At 41.8% G+C, this 26,274-nt stretch overlaps 1 protein-coding gene across 1 annotated transcript; it reads left to right on the top strand.

Annotated features, from left to right (window-relative positions):
• The first annotated feature begins 44 nt into the window (after positions 1-44).
• On the top strand, positions 45-20,029 carry SLC39A9 (solute carrier family 39 member 9). Its single transcript, XM_040559969.1, has 7 exons — positions 45-348; positions 4,197-4,305; positions 8,133-8,324; positions 11,243-11,311; positions 12,404-12,489; positions 14,874-15,008; positions 15,298-20,029. The coding sequence occupies exons 1-7, from the start codon at positions 253-255 to the stop codon at positions 15,526-15,528; spliced, it is 918 nt and encodes a 305-aa protein (XP_040415903.1). The 5' UTR covers positions 45-252; the 3' UTR covers positions 15,529-20,029.
• The last annotated feature ends 6,245 nt before the right edge of the window (positions 20,030-26,274 follow it).

The following is a 26,274-nucleotide window of genomic DNA, read 5'->3' as shown; positions in this document are numbered from 1 at the left end:
TAAGGGAGCCGCGCTTTCCCGCCTCTGGGCGGCGGGCGGCCGCCATCTTGGAGCCGGGAAGGCCCGGAAGGGGAAGCGCCGCGGTGCCGCTCGGTGAGGGGGCGGCTGAGGGGGAGCCGCTGAGGGGCCAGCCATGGGCCGGGGCCGCGCCTGGGCCCTGGGCGTCCGCACGGGCTGAGGTGAGGTGAGGTGAGGCGAGGTGAGGCGGGGCTGGGGCGGGCAGCTCGCCGCCGGACCTCGCCGCCAGGCGCCATGGATGACTTCCCTGCCATCTGCCTGCTGTCCCTCGCCATGCTGGTGGCCTGCTATGTGGCGGGCATCATCCCCCTGGCCGTCAACTTCTCCGAGGTGAGGGGGCAGCGCGAGGCAGGGTGCGCTTGTGCTCGTTAGAAACCCGCACAGAGGTCGGGTGAGGCAGCCGAACCCCGTCGAAGCGTTCCGGCCACAGGCGGAGCAGAGGCTGAGGCGTGTAGCGGAAAGGCACGGCGGGAGCTGGGCTTGGTGCTTCTTGCGAGTTTCTGTCAGAAATGCCTGAAGTCCCAGGTTAACTTCTACTGCGTGCCTCTGGGTGGCTCAAAGGAGGGCGGCTGTGCGCAGTTCTGCTGTCTCCGGCTGTGTTTCGTGTTGTTTGGAGGTGGTGTTCTTGCCCGGTGTTTATGTAGGTTATACCTGTTTATATAGCTGGATCAGGCAGTCCCTGTCTGTTTTGGGACTCCCGGCAGCTGCCGGAATACAGGTCAGTGGGAATCCAGAAACGTGGCACTCTGCATAAACAGCAGGCACACACTTGCCAGCCTTCTGCGTAGGCGATGCTTTACCAGCAGCACACACGTGTACAAACGAGTTTATTGTGGGCTCATCAACTCTCGGAAATCCTCCATTCGATTTTACACTTGCCATAAACTTGCTGTTCTAAGGATCTGTCTGCTTTGCTGGTTTAACAACAGAACTGTATCTGTGGAAATGATTTATGTGCGAACACCGGTCCTGGAAGTGTCTGATTAGAAGTTACAATCGTTTTATTTAAAATAGTTGCTTAGGCCCCTGCTACACGGGCAATTTAAAACTGAAATGGCTGTTTGGGCTGTGCGTTATGTGGTTTGCAAAAAGCTTCATAGGTGGTAATAGAGAAAAATGCCTCCTCCCCCGGGTACTTATCACGGTTAAGTAGAAAACAAATTAATGCTGCACATAATAAACCCAGATGATGGAGAACAATAAAATTATTCATTAATTAATACATTTCTTCAGATGGGTTTAATTGTGGACCTGATTGTTTGTGTTTTGATTTCATATTTGTTTCTATTCTCTTAATTACACGTGAATATTCTTGAAAGTATGAAGCTCCAATAAAGCCTGGTATAACTAAACATTAGTGGTGAAAAGGTACAGATGAACAGCTCTTTGCGTTATTTCTGCAGGCAGATGTACATTTTCAGTTTAATCCTGATTTACGTGAAGTACTCTAGAAGACTGACCTTGGGCCAGAAACCACACTTTACCAGTACTTGAGGCTCTCTGAAGTTGTAGCCTAAATGCTCAAAACAAAAAAAAAGTTGTTCAGGTAGTTTGAATCTTTTCCTTGGGTAATAAAGACTCATGGTATTGACTAGAATGGTTCTGTTTACTTTTTGCTAGGTCCAAGTAAGAGCTTCAATGACATGAAGATTTAAACGAAGAAATAACTGAGCTGTGGAACAGCTTGGTGTTTTGAGGAATTTAGGTTTTTCCCTGTACATTTTTTAACAGCATTTACTCTGTTGCTGCTCTTAAGAAGAGACACACAAGTGGGTTTTGGAACCGAAATAGTTTGATTTCCTGGATGCCTGTCTGGATAAGCTGCAGTTATTAGGTAGCTGTATTCACCGTTTTGAAGTATTTCATATTGAAAAAGAAACGCAGACTTCTCTTGAAATAGTAACTTGTTAGTGTTTATTATTTTCATGCATTTTTAAAATTCACAGATGTCCAAATTCAAGCAGTACTCTGTATTTGCAGTAGTACTTGAGATATTTTTTGGCAAACACACACACACGAATGCATGCACACAGCGTAAGAGAGAATATAGTGCTGCAGTGTAAAACCATTTCGTTTTCATTCTGAAACATCATATTTTGGCAAAGCTACTTTGGGAACAGTGGGTGTGGAAGATAATCTTTTCATCCAGATTGCCACTGTTTAATGATTTATCAAGTGTAATTGTCATACATGCAACCGTACCATGCACGTCGATGGAAACTTTACATCTCTTGCATATTAGTACTCACGTTTTCCCTGGTGATGCTGGAATTGTTTCCCTATGGTCCCACTTGGCTTGCTTTCAGAAAGCCCGTTGTGCTGTCGAGAGCCTCCTATTTCTTCTATGCCAACGTCACCTGTGTAGGCGAGATAAGCGGTGCCTGTCCTTGCGGCGTGTGAAAGAGGGCAGGTAGCACGACATGTCTGTGCTACGAGTGGTTTCACAATGTTTGAGCACAGACCTTTGTCTCCAGGGCTCTGGTAGCTAACGTTGCTATCTGGTGGCACGCAGTCCTCTTGTGCGTGGAAGGTGGTGGCTCTGCCACAAAATAGGTGATACCCAGTTGTTACGAGGATCCAGTTTTGCATGGTTACTATATGCACTGTGTTACAGGCTAGTTCAGGAGTGACCTCTGCAAGTTGTCATATTTTGAAGTCTAGCAGATGATGCCTATATAATTGCATTTTCAGCACGTGACTTTGACTCTAGCCTGTCGGTGTTGTGGTCACAGGGAAGCAAAAAGTATAATGAACTGTTCTTATATTGGTAAAACAGAATTTAGTCAAACAGTACTGCAGTTGAGAGAGCGGCATCATCTCTGGCTTTTTGGTTTTGTTTGGTCCAAAATTAGAATATAACTAGGAAAACAATCGTTACTTATGGTGTCAAATGTCTACCTACCCTTTGTGGTATTTTTTAAGCATGTAGAAACTTTTCCTGGAGTATAAACTAAACTACTTTTGTTTACTGTACTTTAAAAGCATTAAGTTTATGTAATTTTCGTTAAGATTTAATTACAAATTTGCAAAACCAACCAACTGGCATGTATTTTAAAAGCTCTCTTTGCAGGGGGGAAAAGGGATGGCTGTGGTTTGTAATTCTGTATTATACTTGCTGCATAAAACTTCATTTGACGCCCTTTTGAATACATGGAACACATCATCAGAGCTTTCAAATACACAAAAGTACATTTCTCTAACTATTTTTAATTCACAATTGTTTTTTTAAATAAACTCTCTTCTTCAGTGATACCCTATTAAATACAATGCTATTAAAATATGTCAGTTTTAGGACAGACTTTTGTCTAGAGACTGAAACGTAGTTCATCTCATATAACAATCTTATAACAGCTTAACTTGGTTTGTTGTGTCTTCCTAAACTTGTAGGTGAAGGTAGAGCTTTTTTGCTCTAAAATCTTCCTTCTATTTTTTCTGCGGTCCTAAAACTTTTCTTAGCCTTTTTCTGTTATATAAATATAGCTGACTTTGTGGTTTGTACTCTTATTTGACCAACGTATTTGCATTTGTAGAGGCGTTTATATTTTTGTCTCTCTCATTTTTCTTTCTTTTATTTGGCGGTTTACTTTATTTATATATTTTCCTTTGTTATTTAGCCTGACGTTTTCAGGAACGGGTAATTTATCCTGCGTTGTGCTGTACCTAGGAGAGGTTTTAGGGAACTTGCAGGTTTAAGTAGGTTTCTAGTGGGAAGGCTATTTGATAGCAAACCCAGAGTAGAGATAAAACGTGGAATTGTGAACATGCTCCAATTCAGACATAGTCTCCGTGATCCTTTGTCTCTGCAGGCTTTGCGATTTGAGGTCTTGGGCGCAAATTAGCCCCCAAAAAACATTAGTGTCAATTATGACAATCCTTGCTGTTCTCAAGTATGCACCACTTCACTTCTCTGATGTTGCTGGTCTAATGGGTTGTCTCCAACTTTCATTTCCTATTTCAGTTGTTTGTATTGGACGCTGAGTACGTTCACATTTCAGCAAATTAGAAATATAGGACTATGCAACCGAATCTCCTGAGTATAAATCAGCAAGAGGTTTCGTGGATCATTCTCTCCTCCACTCCACTTCTTCCCCATCCCCCGTTTAACCTCTGTTAATGAGGGAGAGTAAGGGAAGCATTTTCCTTCTTAAAGGTGATACTTGTTTTGTGCTTGCTTGCAGGAGAGATTGAAGTTGGTGACTGTTCTGGGCGCCGGGCTGCTGTGCGGAACTGCCTTGGCCGTCATTGTGCCCGAAGGAGTACATGCACTTTATGAAGACATTTTGGAGGGTAAGAACCAGAACTATGTAGATAGCCTTGTTCAAGATAACCTAGGCCATGATTTATTATTTAGTGGGGCCTGTTTGTAGGGCTTTTAACATAAGGTTGGCAGGGGCTTTCACAGTATGACACAAAGCCAGCGTACAAATAGAGAACTGCCGTAGATAAGATACTGCACGTTTCTGGTGGTTTGGGAGAGCAGTGTGATCAGGCTGGGGATCAGGTGATTCTTGCCGAGCGATCCAGTCGCCTGTGGGCCCAGTGTAACAGACTGCTCGTGGAGCCATAGCCCATTATGCTGGGTCATGTGTAATGTTTCTTATTGTGGGGAGAGTTAAACTTTAACTTTCACTGGAACCTCAGATGAGGTGTAGGGATGTCTTTGGGTGAGAATGGACTCATCGACTATTTGCTGTTGCATTTCGTAATGTAGATCACTTCTCGTTTCAGCAATTGCTGGAAGTGCTTTATGTGTATGTGTTATTCTATGTGTACTTGCCATGCAAGTGCTTTCTCTTTTGAAACTGAAGAACTTACTGAAGTATGGATAGGTTCTTACAAGTGTGGAGAAAGAACACTGGATGGCAGCTGCTGTTCCTGCCCGCAGCAAGCTGGGGGGCTATTCCAAGCCAGTTAAAAATGGTCTGAAGCTGGAACCAAGATACCTTGAGGCACGTGACTGAAAATCGTGGTTACGTGGGGCTAATTTGCAGAGTAGGAGACATTTCTGTCTTGGGTGGTATAAGCACATCTTGTACCCAGAAGTCTTGGAAAATCCTCAGTTTGAGGTTATGACCTTATTTTGAATAGTTGGGGCCCGTTACCTTTGTCTGGAGTGCCCTTTGTATCTTGCTTTAGTTTGGTGTGACGTGCTATCACATTACCTTCTGACAACTTTCTGATTCTGAGCACGCTGGGAAGTATCATACATACAGTGGTAAACAGCAACAACTTAACAGTCACAGGAGTAAGGCCTATGAAGTTGAGACTAGAAAAATCAGCAATTGTCTGATGTACCGTTGTTCCTAATCTGTAATCGACAGATAATTGGAATACTCTGGTTTCTGTGTGCTACTGCATTTTTCTTATTTCAAAAACCTTTTACATTTCTTTTTAGGAGTATGCTTTCATCTATTGTGCTTTAGTTTCCACTAAATTTATATGTTGTTTCACTTATTATCTTCTGTTTACTTCAAATCTATAAAATCATCCATTATCAAGAAGTAAAAGAACCTCTGATTATGCTTTTATACTGTACTGTAATTTGTGCACTCTAATGTAGGATGTCTCTAATGAGCTGTAGTTGTGGGTTTGCTCTGCATTCCACTTTAATTCAAAGTAGAATAAATTTTCTTCTAATGATATGGATAGCAGTAAATACAATTACTGTGAATATTTGCATGTTTTTCACGAAATGTGGTGTACTGTTCACGTATAATATCTACATCCAGATGTTTAGAGCTGTTAATCTATATTTTTTATATCATCAGGGGAAATGTCAGAAGTATTTACCTAGTAAAAAAGATTTTTTTTTTCCTGTGAATGACTTCAGGCTCAATTCCGAGCTCACAGTATTATGAGTGAAGTGATTCTGTCTGGAAAGAAATGTGTAAGTGACACTAAGAGAATGATCTCTTCCAGATAATTCTCCTTTCTGTAGTCGTCTTTGTAGTTTAATTTTGCCCAACACGTTGCACTTGCTAATCAAATCCTAAGTCATTGTTTTCATTTCTTGTAGGTGCAAGAGAGAATGAGATTTTATTTACTTTTATATTGCAGAGAGGCAAAAATCACAGATGTTACGGCTTTAACTACAAAAATACTTGTGATACCTTTCTTAGAGAAGTAGGATATTCAAAGTTAAGCTTAAGATTCTTAGAACTTATCGGCTTTCAGTACAGCTCTTGCAACTGCACCCGTTTACGTCACTAAGTCTAGAAAGGTGCTGAAGGGAACACCGAGGCTTAGGCTGTATATGGTTTACACACACATGTATGTATGTATACGGGCTGTGTTTGCCCAGTTCCAAGTGTAATTTAACTCTGGTTGCCTGTTATCAGAACAAGGGTTTGCCATTGTTACGAAAGTCACTTACCGCTCTGTATTTTCCCCCAGGTTGCAGAATAAATAACTGCTCGTTTTTTGACCTTTTAGGCTGCAGTGAGAGCAAACAGCATGCCATGATTCAGATTAGTATTTGCTCGTAAACCTATTTATGCACGTATGTACGTAGTGAAACCAACTATTACCAATACATAAAATTCCTTGGTGACTGTGGTCCTTTGTTTTAACTGGTGAAACTGCCTGACTGTGGTTGCTGTGAATTACCCACAACGTCTAACATCTTGAAATAATCTGAAGCAATGTTATCTTTTTTATAGAGATGGCAACAATATTGTTTGGTCTAAATTGATTTATTGGTTGATCTTGTGCAGCAAAGAGAGGTTTGTGAAGTCTTTTGATCAGCCAGCCTATTCTAATGCTCTTTGTCTGTAGTAATGGCGTGGTGCCAACATCTTGTGCAGGAGGGTGGTACAACTAAGGCAAATCCAAGAACGTGTGAATACTCCAGCATAAAGACGAGTTGAATCAGTCACGTTTTTACTGTTGGTGTCTAAAACTTCAGAAGTTGCCAACCAAAAAACCGCTCCAAAATGACAGTTTTGCTTTTGTCACTTACACCACAGATGTTAGAAAAGGCATAATGTGCTGTGCTCCATTTTGTTTGTTGCCGTTCTTTTTTTAAAAAAGGTGATTGATATTATACTATTTTTTTAGGTAGCAGCATATCTAGAGTAAACCTTAAAAATGCAGACAGATTTTGTGTTGAAGTGTAGTGATTATTCTTGTCTAAATTTGTTACATCCTTACCTTGATTCAGGCACAACAAATTGGCACTTCAGAAGTCAGAAAGCTTTCCAGAGCTGAACGATAATTCCTTCCAAGCCTGTGCCTGTTCTCATACTGAGAAAACATTGGTTGCTTTTAGACGAGTGAAACAATCTAGTTAATATTCTACTTTCTTAAGTACTGTATGCTAATCCTGTTAGTCCTTTTTACCCTTAAATGAGATTAAAATTAAACTAAAATCAGTAACATTGTTTACGGTGAAGACTTCAGAATTTCTGATGGAAACTGATGGAAATTTCTGATGCAAGTGAGAATTTCTGATGGAAACCTGCTTAATCAGTGCTGTTTCTTATTCCTGATCTTTGCTTGTACCTTTCTAACAGTGTATTTCTTTATGTCTAGGCCTTCCTTCTGCCAACAGCAAATTTTTTCACTTAAGATAAGATTCTTCTGATAAGATTCTTCACTTACTAGCTGGAAACTGGTTTAACTTTGTTAAACCAGACAAATGTCTGGGGCCTACAAGAAAGCAGGAGAGGGACTCTATCAGGGGTGTAGTGATAGGACAAGGAATAATGATTTTAAACTAAAAGAGGGTAGATACAGATCGGGTATTTGAAAGAGATCCTTTACTAGGAGGGCAGTGAGGCACTGGCACAGGCTGCCCAGAGAAGCTGTGGGCGCCCCATCCCTGGCAGTGTTCAAGGCCAGGCTGGATGGGGCTTGGAGCAACGTGGGCTGGTGGGAGGTGTCCTGCACATGGCAGAGGGTTGGAATTAGGTGATCTTTAAGGTCCCTTCCAACCCAAAGCATTGTATGATTCTATGAAATGTGTGCTGTCCTAGGAAACTGGGCAAAGAAAAAACTTTAAACAATGATTTCTGTGTGTTGTCTAAGAGTGTATGAGGAACGTTTTGAGAAAAGGAAGAGAAAAGTGACCGCGCCATGTTTAGTCCACTGTCTCCTAATCTGTTTGGCTGCCGCAGGGAAGCATCACCCAGTGAGTGAGATGCAGCACGTGGTGGAGTCCGAGAAGGTCGCAGAAATCCCGGTTGTACATGAGTATGGCCATGACCATTCCAGGTTGCACGCCTACATTGGTGTTTCCCTTGTCCTTGGCTTTGTCTTCATGCTTCTGGTTGACCAGATAGGCAGCTCTCATGTGCACTCTACAGATGGTAAGTAAAGAAACATTCAGTTAGTCTTGCTAATTAGTTCTAATTAGCAAGGTGTGAATTTTTTCAATGCTATCGGGATTTAATTTGACCAGTCACATCCAGAATTTCAGTAGGTGCTGTACAAACATAAAGCAGGATCTGTGTGAAATGTTTCTGCTGGAAACCTGTCTTGGAATCCAGCATAATTTGAGAGCTTGCTTCATTAATGTAAAATAACTACAGGCATGTGTAGTGGGGGGGTGGAGGGTGACTTGACACTTGAGTTATTGTCTGGTTTACGGTATCGCCCATAGGGGTTTCTTTGGCTTTCCCCAAAACTTCAGGTTAGTCTTACCATCATTATTTTTCCTACTTAATTGTCATACATGTAGGTAAAATTTGCAAAAACCAAAAAATTATCACAAGTAAGACTGCAGAAAGAACTACATTTAAGCTCTGGTCCTTACTGTAACCGCGCGGCTGAGCTCCTGTATTAGTCTACAGCCTCACTCGAAAATGCGTCCTGCGAAGTCCAAAGATTTCTCAACTTGTTGCAAGATTCTCAGAATGCCCACAGTTGCCCTTGTTTCTTGCTGCAGCTTCACATCCAGACTCTAGCTTAAAATGCACCAAAGGTATTTTGTCATGGAGAAAGGTATTTATTGCCTCGGGCTGCTCATTTTTTCCCCACGTAGTCTCTTCCGTTAGTAGAATTTGCCCCTCCAAAATTAAGGAACACACACCACAGCAAAGAAGGAGCTGGGGGGGAAATGTTTTGTTTGCATCCTTAGCAGTTCATGGTGCAGCTGCACAAATGCTTGTATGGGGTCAGTGTGATGGGACAGTTACGAGGCAAGTTCAGGGGCTGTGTGTCATTTCATAACATTTCAGAAGCATAAGTGGAGCCACAGACATGGTAGCTCACTTTCATGGATTTTCAAGGAAAACCTTGCTAGTAAGGATGACAAAGGGATGTGGGTGAGCCACTGCCAGGAAAATCAATGGCTTGTACAGATTATGACCCTTTTCCATGTCTCTATTTAGAACAAATAGGACAAAATTGGCTGTGGTCTGTGTTAAGAGATGCGCAGTATGAAATCGGTTATTAAGGAAAGCTTTGTCTTGTTTTTACCCCTATCACGGGAGATGTAGTAATGTTTTTGTAGTGTTTCCTAAAGCTCCTGAAGAAAAATATTTCTCATTTGAACCAGTGCCTGGTAGTTTTTCCTTTTCCATGTAACTAGATTTTACTTTCTCAAACTAGAAAAATTCTGTAGGCCGGAATGGAGGTACGAACTTAAATGCGACCGTCCCTTTGAATTCTAGTTCTGATCAATCAATGCAGTTGAAGAACTTGAGAAAACGTGTTTTGTGACTGATCTCCTGTTCTGACATGAGCATACCATCGCAGTCATCCAGTGCAATTGCTCACATAGGTTCTCCTTGATTCAGAAGACCAATCTGTCGGAAGAGAGTACGTTAATTTATTTAGCCAGCTCACTTCCTTGATGTGAGACTGCAGGAAGGGGACAGGCAGGAGAAAAGGAACACTATTTTTCTCTTCTGGCAGCATTGCAGACTTGTTAAAATAGCTGTGTAAGCATGCTTGCGGTATAATTAAATAACTCCTGTTGAACTATTCTGGAATTAAACAGTTGAATAATATGCTCCTATATTTGCATAGGACTTATCACTGTGATAAACAACGCAGTTTCCTCGTATCACTTTCATTGCTGGTTGCAATAACAGTGGATATATGGGTTGGTCTGTATAATTATTTAACATGAAAGCATCCTCAGAGTAGTTGTCAAACAGCTGCAATCAAAACACTGGGTCAGGAAAACTACTGAAATCTTTGCAACTGCCCCCACAAGAAGTAGAATTTATTGCTTACTGGGAATTCCCAGAGAATCAGTGCAACAGGGACTGTCACAGATTTTTTCACCTGAAGGAAAACTGGGCTGGGGGGTTGGGAGGCGGAAGCATCCTGACCGTTGGTGTAACTCGAGTTTGGGGTCTGAAAGCTAGATTTTCTTCCCCTTGATAGCAAAGAACTTCAAGGTTTGGTTTCAGGAGCTTAAGAAAAACAGCCAATACTGCCTGTATCAGTGATCCTGTAAGTTGCAGAGTAGTCTATGATTCTGTTACTTGTTGATGGAACTTAGGGTGATTTGAAGGTGTTAAGTGTCAAACTATTTTATAATAAATTTAATGCAGAAATACAAGAGCTGTTAGTTTTGAGTATAGCTGCCTGAACTGCTTATCACAGGTAAGTGATGTGCAGTGATACTGTCCTGGTTTCAGTTAGGACAGAGTGAATTTTCCTCCTAGTAGCTGGCAGGGTGCTATGTTTTGGATTAGAATGAGAAGAGCGCTGATAACATGCTGATGTTTTAATTGTTGTAGAGCAGTGCTTACACCAAGCCAAGGACTTTTCAGCCTCTCTCTGTCCTGCTAGCGAGCAGGCTAGGGATGCAGCAGGAGCTGGGAGGGGACAGACCCAGGACAGCTGACCCAAACTGGCCAAAGGGGTATTCCATACCATCTGGCGTCATGCTGAACAATATATAGGGGTGGCTAGCCGGGGTGGAGGGGGGGCCGGCTGCTCGGGGATAGGCTGGGCATTGGTCAACGGGTGGTGAGCAATTGCATTGTGCATCACTTATTTCGTACACATTATTACTATTAATACTATTATTATTATTATTATTGTTGTTATTCTTTTCCCTGTCTTAATAAACTGTCTTTATCTCAACTCACAGGCTTCACTTTCCCGTTTCTCTCCCCCATCCCGGAGAGGGAGGGGGGAGGGTGAGCGAACGGCTGTGTGGTGTTTGACTGCCAGCCGGGCTAAACCACAACAGATACTTAAAATTTTTCTTCCAGCGTAATTTGTGTATTTGTTCTCATTATGTTTGCCTTCCTTATGACCATTTCAGATCCAGAAGCTGCTAGATCAGGCAACTCCAAGATCACCACAACACTGGGATTAGTGGTCCATGCTGCAGGTAATGAGGGACCTCTTGTTAGAACTTGAAGGCTTCTGTTGCTCTGTGGCGTGTCCCTAGGTGCGATAGAAACACTTGCATTCTGGTTTTGAAGGTGGCTTTTTTATAAACAAAAAAAGAGGGGAAAGAACTAAGGCTTTTTACCAAAAGTGGCTAAGAAAACATACTTCAGTACTCAGAATGTTTCAGAGAATTTTGAGTGCTGTGTTTTCCCTTCTTTATTTTTCCAATCTAAAAAATTGTGTGACGCTTTCTGCTTGTCCTTTGCTAGCTGCTGTAGCTGCAGAATTTCAGTACATGCTTACACATTTGATATGTAGTATGAAGCGCCCTTGGGTTTCTTGTCAGTAGAGATGTGTTTTAAAAAATAAAAAATAGTATCATGTGGAAAAACGAAATTATAGGGTGGAGCTTAAAGGTTTGACTGAAACATTTATGTTGACTTTCAGGGATTGAAAAAATTAAGCATGTATTGCAGTCAGCCCATGTTCATGTTGTAATCCTTCGTTATATATCTGTAGTGTAAATATGATGCCTTTTAATCTCTTCTGCTGACAGCTACTGTGTAAATGTCTTAATTTTGATCAAAAGGTATTTCACTAAACAAAGTGTCTACGTAGTATGGATTAATACGGTATCTATTTCCTATTTCATTTAGACAACAAAATTGTTAAATGGTACTAAAATTATTTAAACGTTCGTTTAAAGAGTAGTAATTAAAGTTCTTTTAATGTTAGGAATCTAAAGCAGCTTTTTAAAATTTATACAGACAGCATTTCTACCGCAGAAAACTAAAATTAGTCATCTTGTTACCTGATTATAATTTGTCAGACTTTGTCAATGCTGTATACATTCTCATTATAATTTTTATGGTCTTGGGGAAAGTGATATAGCTCCTGTTGTGGGTTGTCTGAAATCCTCAAATTGTTTTACCTGAAGAAACAAAGGGGAATGAATTATGTGTTGGGTTGGTTTATTTAATAGTATTTTGAGTAACAGGGCTTCTCAAATGTTTTGTGATCCCAGCCATTATGGGGGGGCAGTTGAAATTTACATGGAGGAATAATCCAGGAACTTTTACTTCTCCTTCAGCCGATGGTGTTGCCTTGGGTGCAGCAGCTTCTACTTCTCAAACTAGTGTCCAGTTGATAGTGTTTGTTGCAATTATGTTGCACAAGGTAAGTCAACAACCGAAAATCCGTTCTTTATTCATTAAGACTGGTAAAGCATACAGACATTACGAAAGATCTTAAATTTCCTCGATGGTGTAATCTGGAAGTGTTATCCCATTGAAATGAACAGGTTAGCAGGGACCAAAAAGCACTGGCATGATGTATGACAGAATAGTAAATGATGGATGTAAGTCTGAATGAAGTGCAAATGAGAAGAAATTCAGACTTCTTACTGCCTAATTTATCTGCAGTCATTGGGAGGAGTCCCCCAAATGCAGGGATAGAAGAACAGCTCATTAAGAAATATAGCAGCTTCACGTTACTTTTTATGAAACAAGGTGTGTTTTGGTGTTCTTTTAGCTAGTATTTTTGGTGGGGAGGGATGGGTGTTTTTTTTATTTTTTTAAGGAATCTTGTTGTTAGAAAAGATGTTTTCAAACAAGTTCTGCATGGTGGACCACAGGATTATATGTTAGTATTTTCAAGGACACAAACTTTTATGCTGTTACACAGCTTTTTTTTTTTTTACAATGTTTACATCTTTTTTTACCTCTGTTCTCAAAAAAAATGGGAAGGATATTCATGTTATGAAGGGTTTCACAGTGTGTGGGGTTAGTCTTTCAAAACTACATAATATTGGAGTGCTAAAAAATAACTTCTGATTACTTATGTTATTGTAGTAGCTTCAACATCAATCATGATGCTTCTGCAGGAAAAACTGAAACGTTTTGTTAATGATAACAGGCAAGCAGTGAAGATGGAAAGATCTTTTTTCCTTAATGTTTATGCAAAGATTGGCTATATAAGTGTGCTGATGCACATGACTTATGGCAGTACATACATATATTACAATAGTTAGTCATACATTTATGCAGGCACGATTTTGTATTATTGTATGTCCCAAATGTTAGGAAATTCAGGTTTAGTACATCTTCTGTTCAATGTTCATGCAATAAACCATTCTTTATGTAAACCTCTTTAAAGGTGGTGATAAGTGTCACATGTTGCTGTGAAGCTTATTTCACAGCTAATGCCAAACATAATTTTTCATTTTTTATTTGTAATGTTCAAATTAACTGGCTTCTTAAATTTTGCAGTTGCACAATTTTAAAAGAAAATTTCTCCCCAAAAGATTATCAAGAAATATGTGATATTGAAAGCGTATATCTTTTGTGGTCATTTTTTTGATTCTTTTCTTCTGATCCAGATTGATGCTTGTCTTTCTCACTTTTTCCCCTCACTCATTTTCTTTCTTTAAGTTTTTTTTTTTTTTTTTTTTTTAAAAAAGAGAGACTCTGCACATAAAACCAGCTCTAATACATTTTAGTTTGTCTTGAATAGTACTGTCAGGGTGGAGTTGTATTGTCTTTATGTGAGTAAAAATACAGTAAACTCTATAAGCGGGACAGCTACACCTTGTGAATAAGAAACTGGATGTTAGTGGGGGGAATAGAAAAGTATTTGCTTCACAGTGGGAATAGAAATATAACTGAATGATGAACAAACCAAAGGAGCTCTTCAGTCTTTGTTCATTTGCTATCTCTCTTTGGGAATCTTTTCCCTTCCGTGTTAAATTGTAGAATTTTTCTGCTTCAGCTTTTTTTAAAAAAAAAGAATAATCTAAGAATGCATAATATCAGGATGGAAAAAAAAGAAATTACAGAAGTTAATGGAAATTTAGGGATTATAGCAACCTCCCAAGTGAGAATGAACATCTGAGCATTTATGACTACACAAATATCTTTACTTGTGGTACCTTTCCCGGCATTGCACTAATAGAATAGCATTGCGCATCTATAACTGCAGCCCTCGTTCTAGAATCAGCATGAGAACAGTCTCAATTCTTGTTTCTATCCCTTCTTTTTGCAAAGAAATAATTGACAATATGAGTAGAGCAATTCATATCTGTGAGTCTGCAGTTGGAGATTATTCCATTAATTTCTTCTTTAGAAACTTTTAAAATGTGTTGCTACCCCAGAAAAGATGGGTCATAAAACAGGGCTAGGACTGCAGTTTGCTGAGATGGACAGGATTTTCTTAATTCACAGTTTTCTTAATTCACATTTCTTTTTCTCTGGAGACCTTTAAATATTTTTCTGTGTCTTATTGCAACACAAATAAATAAAATAAATAGTTTGTAGGCTGATGAAAATACAAAATGTCATTTACTTGAATGATAGGCACAACATGGCTTTCCATTAGGTAGTGTTCTTAAGGCAGAGTATTGTATAGGATTCTGTTTATCTGGGTTAACTGAAACATATAAGTGCCTTCCCTGAATTTCTTTGAAATCTGTGCATTTCAGTGAAGTAAGTCATATTTCAACTTCATCGCGTATTTCAGGTAATTTTAGAAGGAATTGTATTACCACTAAAAACTGTTCTTTGCAGGCACCAGCTGCCTTTGGCCTGGTTTCCTTCCTGATGCATGCTGGGCTGGAACGGAATCGAATTAGAAAACACTTGCTGGTCTTTGCATTGGCAGCACCTGTTATGTCCATGGTGACATACCTGGGGCTAAGCAAGGTAGGTCTGAGATGTTTGTCCTGCCCAAAACATAGCTTAGTGGTGGAGTTAAGGGAAATGAATATCATACAAGGTTCATAATTCTTTCTGTCTCCCATCAGCTTTATAATGTTACTATCCCCATGTGAGGTGGAAGACATAAAGCAACATACTAAACTATTGTCACTGTGAGAGAATGAGAGTTGATAGAAGTCTTACTGTCTGGACCTTTATAGAATTGTTTTATTATTGATTGAAGAACTTCTGCTCATCTTCGTTTTTTGCTCTGTGCTTTTTTCCTATTTCACAGAGTAGCAAAGAAGCCCTTTCAGAAGTCAATGCCACCGGAGTTGCTATGCTTTTTTCTGCTGGGACTTTTCTTTACGTTGCCACAGTTCACGTCCTTCCAGAAGTAGGAGGAATTGCTCATAGCCACAAACCTGAATCAACTGGAGGAAAAGGACTCAGCCGTCTGGAGGTGGCAGCCCTAGTCTTAGGATGCCTTATTCCTCTAGTTTTGTCCATTGGACACCATCACTAAAAGCGCGAATTTCACCGTTCTCCTCCTTGATCTGACATGAGCAGTAAATGTCGGCTGCTCCCTTTATCACTGTCTGTCTTATCCATCATCCATCCCACCTACTTTATGGAGTTCAGAGGGAACCTTGATTGCAAAATGAGGAATACTGGGAAAATTTTTAGTGTAGCAAAATGTACTTTGGCAGCCGGACATAAATTCTGTGTAACTTTTCTGAAGACATTTGCTATTTTAATTGTTACTTCTGGCCCTATTCTCAGGGAAGATGGAATTTGGAGTTTGAGAAGGGTGAGTGGGGAAGAACATAGCGACTCATCATGAAATTGCAATCACCAAAGTATCCTGCAGTTCAGCTTTCAGAGCTGAGAGCAAAAACAAAGGATGGCTGCCTTTTGAGAGGTTGAAGTCGTCTCACTAATGAAGAAGGGGGCTCTCCCCCATTGGTTCCGTGTTGTCTTGGCAACGTGAACGGTTCTTGTAATGTTTGTCATTAATTGTATTGCGAATGCGGGCTGCGCTCAGAATTCTGGACAACAGTGCTGTTGTGACGGGGTGTCATTAATAGGAAGGAAATGCTATAGAGAAAGCGTAGGATTAGAGTAGGAAATCAGCTGGTTAAGAGTGCGCAAATGAATTTTGCAGTGTATTCCATTATTTAAGGGATAGAAGCAAGGAGAGTATCGTTTTGATTATTTATGCAATTGTTAATAAGTTTTAAAGAGGCAGTATTTACTGGGAGATGGTCTTACACCAAGTAAAGCATAGGCACCAAAAATGTTAGTGGGAATTAGGTATTTGTAACTGTGATTACACTACTGCTACTCTTGAGAGAGATCCGTGTTGTCCTTTGAAATCAACGTGTTCTGGGCTCTGAGGAGTACAAACCTGATGGAAGCACCTGTTGAGGGACCAGAGAACTTTACTAGCTCATTTTCAAGAGTCTGAACCACTGAAATCAGTGGTGTGTGTGTTTCTCATTAAATAAAATGTATTAAGGCTAACATAACAAGATCTATAGATAAATATTTATGTTACAGGTAGAGTACAAAGTGTTTCTAAAGCAGTTCTAAACAAACAAACAAACAAAAGAACAAGCAAGCAAGAAAAACCTGGTGGGTTTCCAGTGGACCTGTTAGGCGTTTCGCTTTTCCTTTGGGAATCCTGCTTTCACCTTTTACTGATAGTCATTAGATTCGGTGAATCTACTTGAAGACTTATTGCCAACTGCTGACGCCTCTCACTGCAGATGGGTGATAAAAGATCCATCCCTTTCCAAGCCACAGCATTTTCTTGTCAGGCACCTTTTCTCTTATGCAAATTATATTACACTTTAATAACTGTAGTGCATTGAAAAGTCAGGAATGCTTGATGTGCACAGACTCAACATAAAATTCTTTCTTTAGGGGAAAATTTTTAATGCTGTACCCTTTTTGAGCTATACTTCTTCTGCAGTTTTTAAAGCTAACATTGCCAAATAAATTTTTGTTTTTTTTAAATGGATTTTCAAAGCCTGAAATATCTTTCCTGAAGTGCTTATTGTTTCAGTTTGAATGAGCGTGTCTTTCTTCATGCCATTTATTGCTTATACTACGCAGGCCGTTGTGCCTTTTAACTTCTTTACATTTTTGTCACTGTCCTGTTTGTCTGATAGCCCAGTAATGGGCATGGCCTGGCTCTTGGCCTAGTGATGCTCCGTCTGTTGGCTTTGTACCAATGCAGGCGTATCCCAGGAGGGTACCTAGTATTGATCCCCAGGAGTGCTTGTTCATTTGCGTATTTTACAATATAATAGGTGAACTTAAATAGCATTGAAAAATGACTAGAAATGGTCTTCTCCCACAAGATACTGTTTTCAGATAGAACTTCAGGCCTAAACAAGCATCTTTGGCATTAGAGCTTCAAAAGTTAATCCTGTTTTGAACAGCCACTGCAAAATTAGTGATGCAGATGAGATCCTCTGCTGCACGTCCTTAATCTGTTTTTACAACATACATATGCAACAAGTAACTTACTAGTTGTTACCTGTTAAAAGGTTCAGTGAACAGGTTGCTGACGCGTGCAAATGATATATAGGGGTATTTACACCAGAGCTCCCGGTGTTCTTCCTGATTTCCCTTTAATTACCTTATTCCTTCGTAATGTCACTATTTTACCTTGCTTTAACCCTTCCTTTTGTTTCCAGAAGCTGAAGAGTTTGCAGGACCTGTAACAAAAAAAAAAGGGGGGGGGGGGGGGGGGGGAAAGGCAGGAAATAACTTAGAGCAGCAACAAATGCTTACATTTTGTAGAACAGCAGTTTTGAAAGTGGAGGCTATCTGCCTGAGTATGCAAGTTGCGTCCTTCTCCCACCAGACCTGAAACAGTTTTCATATTGAGGGATGAGTTCTGTTTCTTGAAAACTGATCCAAAGAGCAAACCTTAATAAGCCTGATGAATGTACGTGAGTGCTGATTCATGATGGATGATGCTGGCATGCCGCAGGCTGTAGGGAACCTGTTCTAACTTGCAGCGTTCTGGGAGAAACTCTTGTTTCTCAAATACTGGTCCAGCAGCCCGTATGTGGAAGACATTTGGACTGGAGTCCCAGTGGCAGAAAAGTACTATGCTCTTCTATTTTTTTCTTTATGTAGAGCCACATTTTATCATCTGCCATTTGCACATGAACCCTGACTCCACTAGTTACACTTGTATCCTGACACTGTTCCTCTTCAGCCTTCCTTATTTTGTACACAACAGTTGCAGCAGTTTGGGGGTGCAGATAGTACCTTTTTATATGGATGAGCGTTTGCTTCACTGCTGGTGTAACCTCTAGCATATTAATCATAACAGGTGCTACTGGTGAGAAGTCTTGTCATCTTTGGTTTTTCCCCATCCCTTAGGTCATGTTTCCTGTTGACGGGGCAGCTACCAGGAATGGTAATAGTCAATTTAATCATTCATGAACTATAGAGGCCAAGTTAGAGCAGCAGGTGAGGGATATATAAAGTTAAAACATTGACAAGTTGAAATTGGTGCAAAAAAAAAAGTCTGATAACACGTAGCTTTCACTTTGGCACTCAGTTATGTGATATAAAACTTCTGTGAAAGTTTTTCTTATCTATTTGGAAGTAGTGTTTTCTTTTTGCTGCCTCTGTTATCTCTGTGTTGAACTGTTATTTTCAATTACGTAGCTGAAGTTGCAATGACTAAGGAAGATTCTGGATATGTCATAGGGAGGATGCAAAATCTTAAATGACCAAACCTTTTCAAATCATTAGGTCCACGTGGAGGATTATTCTCTAGAAGCAGAGTATTTTAATGAGGTAAATAAAATATCACATTTTATCATATCCCTGTTCTTACCTATCTCCCATCTGTCACAATAAATCCAAGCACTGCGTGTAGTCAAGGCCATCTGGTATAATTTTCTGCTCCTCAGGGGACCTTGCTGCAAGCAAATTCCTCTTTACTCTCCCTGTAATAGCCGTCTCTGCCTGTGTTTCTACTGTGAGGTAGGTGGCAGTAGGAATAGCAGGTAGCACTTTAACGAAGTGCCAGGCATTTCCCGTCTTTCTTCTGTAAATCCCTCTAGGAAACCTATAATCTTCTCATCACCTTTTTTTTTTTTTTTTTTTTTCCCAGTTAATGACTTCTTAATTGGCAGTAGGAATTGGACTAAAGCTGTGTTTCTCTTCATCCCTGTGTGTTCAGGTACTTTCCCTACTGCTCTAATTCTTCTATTATTCCTTGTGTTTAAAAAAAAAAAAATCTTTTGTTTTCAGCACCTGGTGGCAGATGCAGAAGCTGCTCTGGCATTAACTTGTGTGAGGAAGGTAGATCTGCCACACCAAGACAGGAGGTTTTGATAATTATTCCCTGTAATTTCAGGTGGGCAGGTGTTAAACACAAAAACCTGCTGCTGACTTCTGGTTTCAGAGAACCGTCTCTAGGTGGATTGTGTAAAAGTATGGCATCCAGGAGACCCAGGAATACTGTTTATTCAGGAAAAGTTCAGAGCCTTCAAGGAGCTTTTGAGAGTAGCAGATGTGTCTGTGCGGTACCAGCTCTTGGCAGAGTAACAGAGAGATGCTGTGGAATAAATGCTGCTGCTGCTCTCGTCCTGTTCTGTGCTGCTTTATGTGGGACTTGGGAGGGAGAGGAGGAAGTGTGTTCTTTTGGGGTGGGAGGAGGAGGAGTGGTGTGGTAGGGAAGTTTGAGTTTCAGATTTCTGTTCACCTCAAATTTAAAAAGCAACAAAAACAAAAAAAAGCTTTTATTTCTGACTTTCTTTCCGTTAAATCTCTTAGCAGCCTTGGCTTTCCAGGGAAGAACATTGCGTGGTCATTGCTGTTTACCTGACTCCTTGTATGGAACTGTAATCTTAATGTCTCTTTTTTCAAACCATTTGTACACAAAATCATTCCATGAATGGCTGCCTTATAATTTTTCCACTTTAATTGTGAATGGTTAAAATAATGTTGCAGTTTTCAATTTGTTTTATTATATTAAATTTTTACTAGGTGCAGAGCTTCAGAGTTGGCTTTTCATTTACTGCATGGGGTTTTGTGACAGCTCGAACAAAGAGAAATGACAGTCTTAAATGGGATGCAAGCACTGCAGACAGTACATCTTATTTTTGTGTGATTGTGCTTGCAGCTTCCCTTCATAATGTCTGAGCACTTGGAAACCTGAAGCATGAAACTGACTGCACGTTGGGAGGCAGTCTAGCTTGTTGATTTGGACATGGCAAGAATGATTTTAGAGGTATAAATACAGACGGGATTTGACAGCTCCGCTTAAGAGGGGTGTTTGACAACTTCTGTCTCCCACCGAGTGCTTAGGAGCTGGCGTTGCTCTGAAGCTCTCTCCGCCACCCTCTGGAAAATCTCGGATGCTTACGAGGCAGAGGTGTCTTTGGAGGGTCGTGAAGAGATGACTGGCTCAAGATTGCTGATGAGGACCTGCTAGGTCTAAAGAAAACTGAGAGCACAGGTTGGAATGAAAGTCTCGCCAGACCCCAAACCAAAATGCCAACGCTCACCCGAAGAATGCAGCGCGAGGTACTTTGTAACAGAGCAGCCTCCCTTATTGATGTGCCTGTGAGTGATGTGGGTGACAAGTCAACTTTAAATACATATGCAAAAATGTGAGTTCCCCTACTTTGGAGGAAACCCTGGCCTCCTTTTTGCTTTTTGTGTTATGGGGGAAAACGATTTGTGAAATCTTGCCCCTGTTGTGTCTTTCCTCCCCCCTTGCTGTTCTTGGGCACCTTCTCACAGCTCAGCTTTCCACGTGTCTGCCACGGGATCCTGCTGCTTACCTGTTCACAGCTCTTCCGTATTGTTGTCAGTCTTCACTGTTGTCACGTTTCTTCTTGAAGGCAGCCTACCTGCTTCCTGCCACATACAATGAACTGAAAGGCAGTGTTAAACCACAGCTATGTAAGCTTTCTCTTTAGTCCCAGTAGTTGTAGTCATTGTAACTGAGAGCAGATCTTGTTCTTGCTGTGAAGAAAAATTGTCGTCTTAGGCTCCTGAATTTCTCTGGAAGGGTTTTATTTGCTTCTGACATCTCTTTGAGTTTCAAAGAATAGTTGCAAATTAAATTTTAAGTGTTTTTTTTAAGCGATGGGTAGGCAGGGGATATGAGGAGAGCTTTGAAAATGGATTTTGTTAGCCTCTGAGCAAAAACATGCAGGGTGTGTGTTTTTTTTTTTCCCGTTTTCTCACTACAGGACACTTTAGGACATATTTTTAGGGTTTGCAGGTTTTCTTAAAAGATGTGCAGAAATCCAGGCAGCCGTGCGTTGTGTGCTGTGACTTTTTGGAAGATGGGTGCTATGGCTACTGCCAGGATTTAGTGCAAGGCTGAGAAGCAGAGTTGGGGTCCTTGAAGTAAGTAAGAAACAAATAGGAGTTCGGCTGCAGGTCACGAGACAGTTCATAAGGAAACACCTGCACAGGCATTTCACAGCTGTGATAGGTCCAGGGAGGAGCAGCTTTGCAAGTAAGTGATCTGAAAATGTCATTTGACCTCTGGTGATAAAACCAGAAACCATCAGCTGGGGCAATTCAGGAAACATTAACTGCTTAGAGCAGTCTAGGGACTGAGGCAACCCCTTAAGGAGCTCATGGATAGGTAACGAAGGAATCGACTTCACCTCCCTCACGTTGTGGCTGGCAGTGCCAAGTTCGTTAGAACGTGGTGGGAAGGCGCTAATTGGATGTTGTCGAGGGTGCTGAGCAGTGATGAGGCTGGCAGAGCCCCTGGAGCCCACCTGGTCCGAGCCCTGCTCAGGCAGGGCTACCCAGAGCAGGGTGCCCAGGGCCACGTCCAGGCGGCTTTTGGAGGTCTCCAAGGGACTCCAGCACCTCTCTGGGCAGCCTGTGCCAGCACCTCCTCTGCGTGTTGGTGCCTGTTGCCTCTTGTCCTGCCACAAGGCTCCACTGAGAAGGGCCTGGCTCCGCCTTTTTTACATCCTCCCTTCAGGTATTTATGTACATGGATGAGATCCCCCTGAGCTCCCTCTTCTCCAGGCTGAACAGTCCCGGCCCTCTCCTCACAAGGAGAGGTGCTCCACTTCCTTCTCCTTCTTGGTGGTTCTTTGTTGGATGCTCTCAAGTATGTCCATCTCATACTGGGGATAGCTCTCTTGTGATAGTCAGCCTTTAGAAATAAGGGTAAGATGTTTGCTTGACTTGGTTTACTGATATTCTTGCTCTCCATGCTGTCCACCTGCCCTGTAAGCAGGGTTGGCTGTCAGGCATAGCCTTTCAGAGGAAGGGGAATGTTGCCGTTAGGGAATGAGGAAGGTATTCGTTCCCAAAGCAAGGGATCTTCAGGCATCCCTTCAAGAAATTGCCTCGATGGAGGTGATTTAGATGTAATTCAGTAGAAAAAAATGATTTTTTTTCTTTCTCCTGTGGTTGCTATCTTTAAGCTTATCTAAGGTCCTGTAAACTTAACAGCTGGAATGGTTTAGCTCTTTTACTCGAGCAACAAGCAGTCTTCTGAGTTGTTTTTTCTGATAGCTCATGGGATTGTGGTTAGGAAGGTGTCATCTCTTTATGCTGCCTTAATTACAGAACATGATTAATGTGAAATCAGTGAGAGAACTGAAACAAATGGCAGTGTTGCTGTTGTAGCTGGTACAAGCAGATGAGAAGCCAGCACTTAGTCAAATAGGCTCTTGTTTTCTTCTCCAAATAAAGCTCAGTTTTAATGCTGAAACATTATGCAGTATATTAGCATACTTTTAATGTGTTTAATAAAAATGTTTTCTGGCTGTCTGGAGACTTAACTGCAGCGGTCTGGTGTCCATTCTTGTGAAGCTGTGGGGAGGAGGAGGTGTTTTAGGTGCGTTTATGTTACAAGAGTTACCCCTGAAAGCTTAAATATGGAGGAACCGTGGTGTTGCAGGCATTCTGAAGATGGCTGTACAGTGTTCCATCATTTAAGGAAAAAAAATGTTTTTTCATAAGCATTTTTATCAGACTCATTAGGGATGAGCACTGCAGCAAGAAGATGAGCTGTCATCTATTGTTCCAGCTTACAAATTAAACCATTCTTCTACTGATATGTGCAAACCTCATCCAAATGTCCCTCCAGGCAGCATTGCAGAGCGTTCACCCTTTTTACCATAGCAATTTTTCTCTTGTCTAAAATGTCTGGAGACTAACAAGCCATTACAGTGGATCTTGGATTAAGAAAAATGCCTCAATCAGAAAATATGTAGAGCTAATGAAAAGTAAGCTGCATTATGGCTGACACCAAACCATATACAGCATTAAGAAAATCTGAAATCCGAAGTAAAATTATTAGGGGAAAAGTGCTTGTTCTGTATCTGTGTGCCCATCCTGTGCCTGCAGTAATTACTTATGATATATGATTGTAGTTTGCATTGGAGTCTGTGGATGTTAATGGTCTTTTGGACCAGACAGTACAAAGCGGGTGGAAGTAAGCAGACTGCAATCAATTTCTAATTTTCTTGCAGTTGAAAAACACCTCGTAGAAAGTAGGCCTGCACCATTGTATCCAAGCTACCGCGGGGGTGTGTGCGTGCTTGTGGTGGTCTGGATGTTGGTACTGGTGTCGCAGGTGAGGCGCTGTGAGAGAAATGAGGTTACGTGCTTCAGTCAGGGAGATCCTGCCAGGGCTGGGAACTGAGCCCAGGTGTACCGAGCCCTGCTTCAGTGCCCACATCACAAACACAATGCTTGTTCTGTGCTCAAAATTAACAGGACCGAATAAGCAATTGCCCCTTTGAAGTGCTGTGCTGTCCCCGGAACAGCTGCTCCAAATACCTGTCTTGTCTCTGGTTTGTCTGTGAGATCTCTGAGTGTCCTGGCACCACGGGCTGCAAGGGGCATGGGAGTCTTAAAATTCGTGTTTCAGTAGCCCGTGCTACTGCTGTGGCACGTGTATGAATGTTGTGTGTAGCCCTTGAGGTGACTTGTATGTTTCCTATGCAGAAAGCTTCCTGTAGAGCTCACCAAGCAATGCTGCTGAGCTGTGTAACCTCCTCAGATATTTCCTCTGTAACTTCCTACCCCTGCTGCTGCAGGGTTTGGGGTTGGGTTCAATGCTCTTAAAGGAGCTTTTTTTTTTGACTGATGTTGAACCAGGTGTGGGTTGGAAGCTCTTTAACTGGTTCAGTGCTAAGCATTTGCTGTTTATACAGGCCACGTGAACATTTCAAGGAGACTCTGGGCTGTCTTCTAGAAGGAGCTTTGTCAGAGGCACCTTACCGCTCCGATGCGTTACTCCAAAGGCCCTGGGAATGTCTGCTTAGCAGAAACATTTCATTTAATAAACACCAGAGTGAATGAGTCTTCTCCCAGAAGAGATCTTTCAGTAGGATTAAAACAAAAACAAACAAACAAAACCCACCACGAACAAAGCAGTCTCCTTTTAGATGATGAGAGAAATGGTCGTTGGCTTTGGTGTCAGTCCCTGAGCAAGCTACCCCCAAAAAGCCAGGCTGTGAGTGCCTACCATTCGCAAAGCTGTGGGACGAGCTGCTTGCTACCAACCCCTTTTGCTCTTCAATAAACAGTAAATTGGCATCTTACTTTCTGTCTTCCTGTAAGCCTCCTGAAGTGGTGCTTATATCCCCAGCTAATGATTTGATTAATATGACGCAGGGGTCACTGAAAATGGATCTGGGAGGGTTTGAATGGCAGGGGCTCGTGGAGGGCTTTGTCTGGACCATGCTACTGAGACTGTGGGGCCACGTCAGATGGGGTTATAAGTCTACAAAGACTCTTTGCTTTAATGCCCATTTGCTTTGAGCTCTGCAGGACAGCTCCGAGTTCCCATCTGATGTTAAAAAATTAATCATGTGCAAAAGAAAATCTATCAGCGGATCATGTGAAAGAGATGGATTGGTGCTGGTTGCTTCTGCTGTGTTTAAAGCTGCCCCTGCACACAGCTGGGTATCTGGGGAGCTGGAGCATCATTTTGATAGGTAAATGTGGCATTTTACCTTTGCAGGAATGTTACATCAGAAATGAAACCTGAGCTGGATTTTTTTTAAATGTCTCCTCATTGCTCCAGATGCCCGCTAATACCTCCCATAACTGCTAATGGGCCTTTGGGTGAAAACAGCCATCAAAAGCTGTAAGAGCAAAACGAATCCAAACCGGAGAGCCAGAGCTGAACCCTTCCGACTGCAGCAGCTCTTGTCCAAATCTCAATTTCCTAGCCTCAACCCGAGGACTGGTGTGTTCTTTTCTTTGTAAAGTGCTGCTGTAAGGCTGCCCAGGACATAAAGGAATAACTTCTTACCTTCAAAAAATGCAGGCCTGTTCCCTGGCTGGGGTTATCCAGCGTGTGCTCCCTTAAACTGAAAGGGGGCACCGCTAGCTGGAGGGTGGCCTGTGGCGATGGAGCATTGCTTCCCTGCTAGCTCGCACTGCTGTTTGCCTCTAAGTTGTTTAAGCAAAATTGTATTGGCTTGATGTGTAGGAAAGCTAGGGACAGCAGTAGGGAAATAATTTGCTTGTCAGTACAACCTGTCTCTCCGCAGGAAGGTTTCCTAAGCAAAGCTCCGGTGCATTCTCCATAGGCCGTGCAGCTGTGTTTTCCCTAGGAGCCATCGAGAATATAACAGCCATCGAAAATCTTTAAATTATTACTCAGCAACAAAAATGTTTTGGAGGAAGAGGGTAGGCCTAATCTGTACCCCTGGAAGGCATGGCCGCCTCAGGTAGCTGTGCTTGTAGCATCCAGCAGAGTGATGGCTCTTCACCTCCGCTCCTCTCATCCTGTGCTCGAGCACCTCAGGCCCCCCGCCTGTGGTGGGTACGCTTCTGCTTCTTATTCATGGCCAATTCCAGCTCGCTCGCTTTATTGCAGGCATCGACCTCTGCTAATACATTAAGAGGGGAAAGAGCTCTTGAAACTTGAGAGCAGCCAATTTTTCCCCTTAGCTCTCACTTAAACAAGTGAAGTGTTTCCAGTCTCCTGTCATGGGTTAGCTCTACCTGCGATCATCCCTCAACTCCTCTTCTGCATCACTTCAGGGCCAGGGAATCCGTGTGGTCACAGCAGTGCGGAAGGGATCTGTGGGCCTGGGGTCTTCCCTTGCCTCCAGTGCAGACCGTGACCACACTTTGATTTTTGCACTTGTTGTATGATTATCCTGCTAAAGCCCAGTGTGCTTGGGTTTTCCTCCTCTGCCCTTATAAACGATGAGCTCCCAGGTTAAACCCAAACTGATCATATAAATGTCTGTGTGCTTTGGGGCTGTCATTTTTCACCAAGATCTTA

The sequence above is a fragment of the Cygnus olor genome, chromosome 5, assembly GCF_009769625.2.
Source record: "Cygnus olor isolate bCygOlo1 chromosome 5, bCygOlo1.pri.v2, whole genome shotgun sequence".
Taxonomy (NCBI): domain Eukaryota; kingdom Metazoa; phylum Chordata; class Aves; order Anseriformes; family Anatidae; genus Cygnus; species Cygnus olor.
The sequence above is the reverse complement of the archived record's forward strand: the minus strand, read 5'-3'. Positions and strand labels throughout refer to the sequence as shown.

Coding starts and splice junctions, on each gene's coding strand:
- SLC39A9 (XM_040559969.1), top strand. CDS start 253: ATGGATGACTTCCCTGCCATCTGCCTGCTGTCCCTCGCCATGCTGGTG. Junction 349..4,196: donor TGGCCGTCAACTTCTCCGAG/GTGAGGGGGCAG, acceptor GCTTGCTTGCAG/GAGAGATTGAAGTTGGTGAC. Junction 11,312..12,403: donor ATTAGTGGTCCATGCTGCAG/GTAATGAGGGAC, acceptor CTTCTCCTTCAG/CCGATGGTGTTGCCTTGGGT.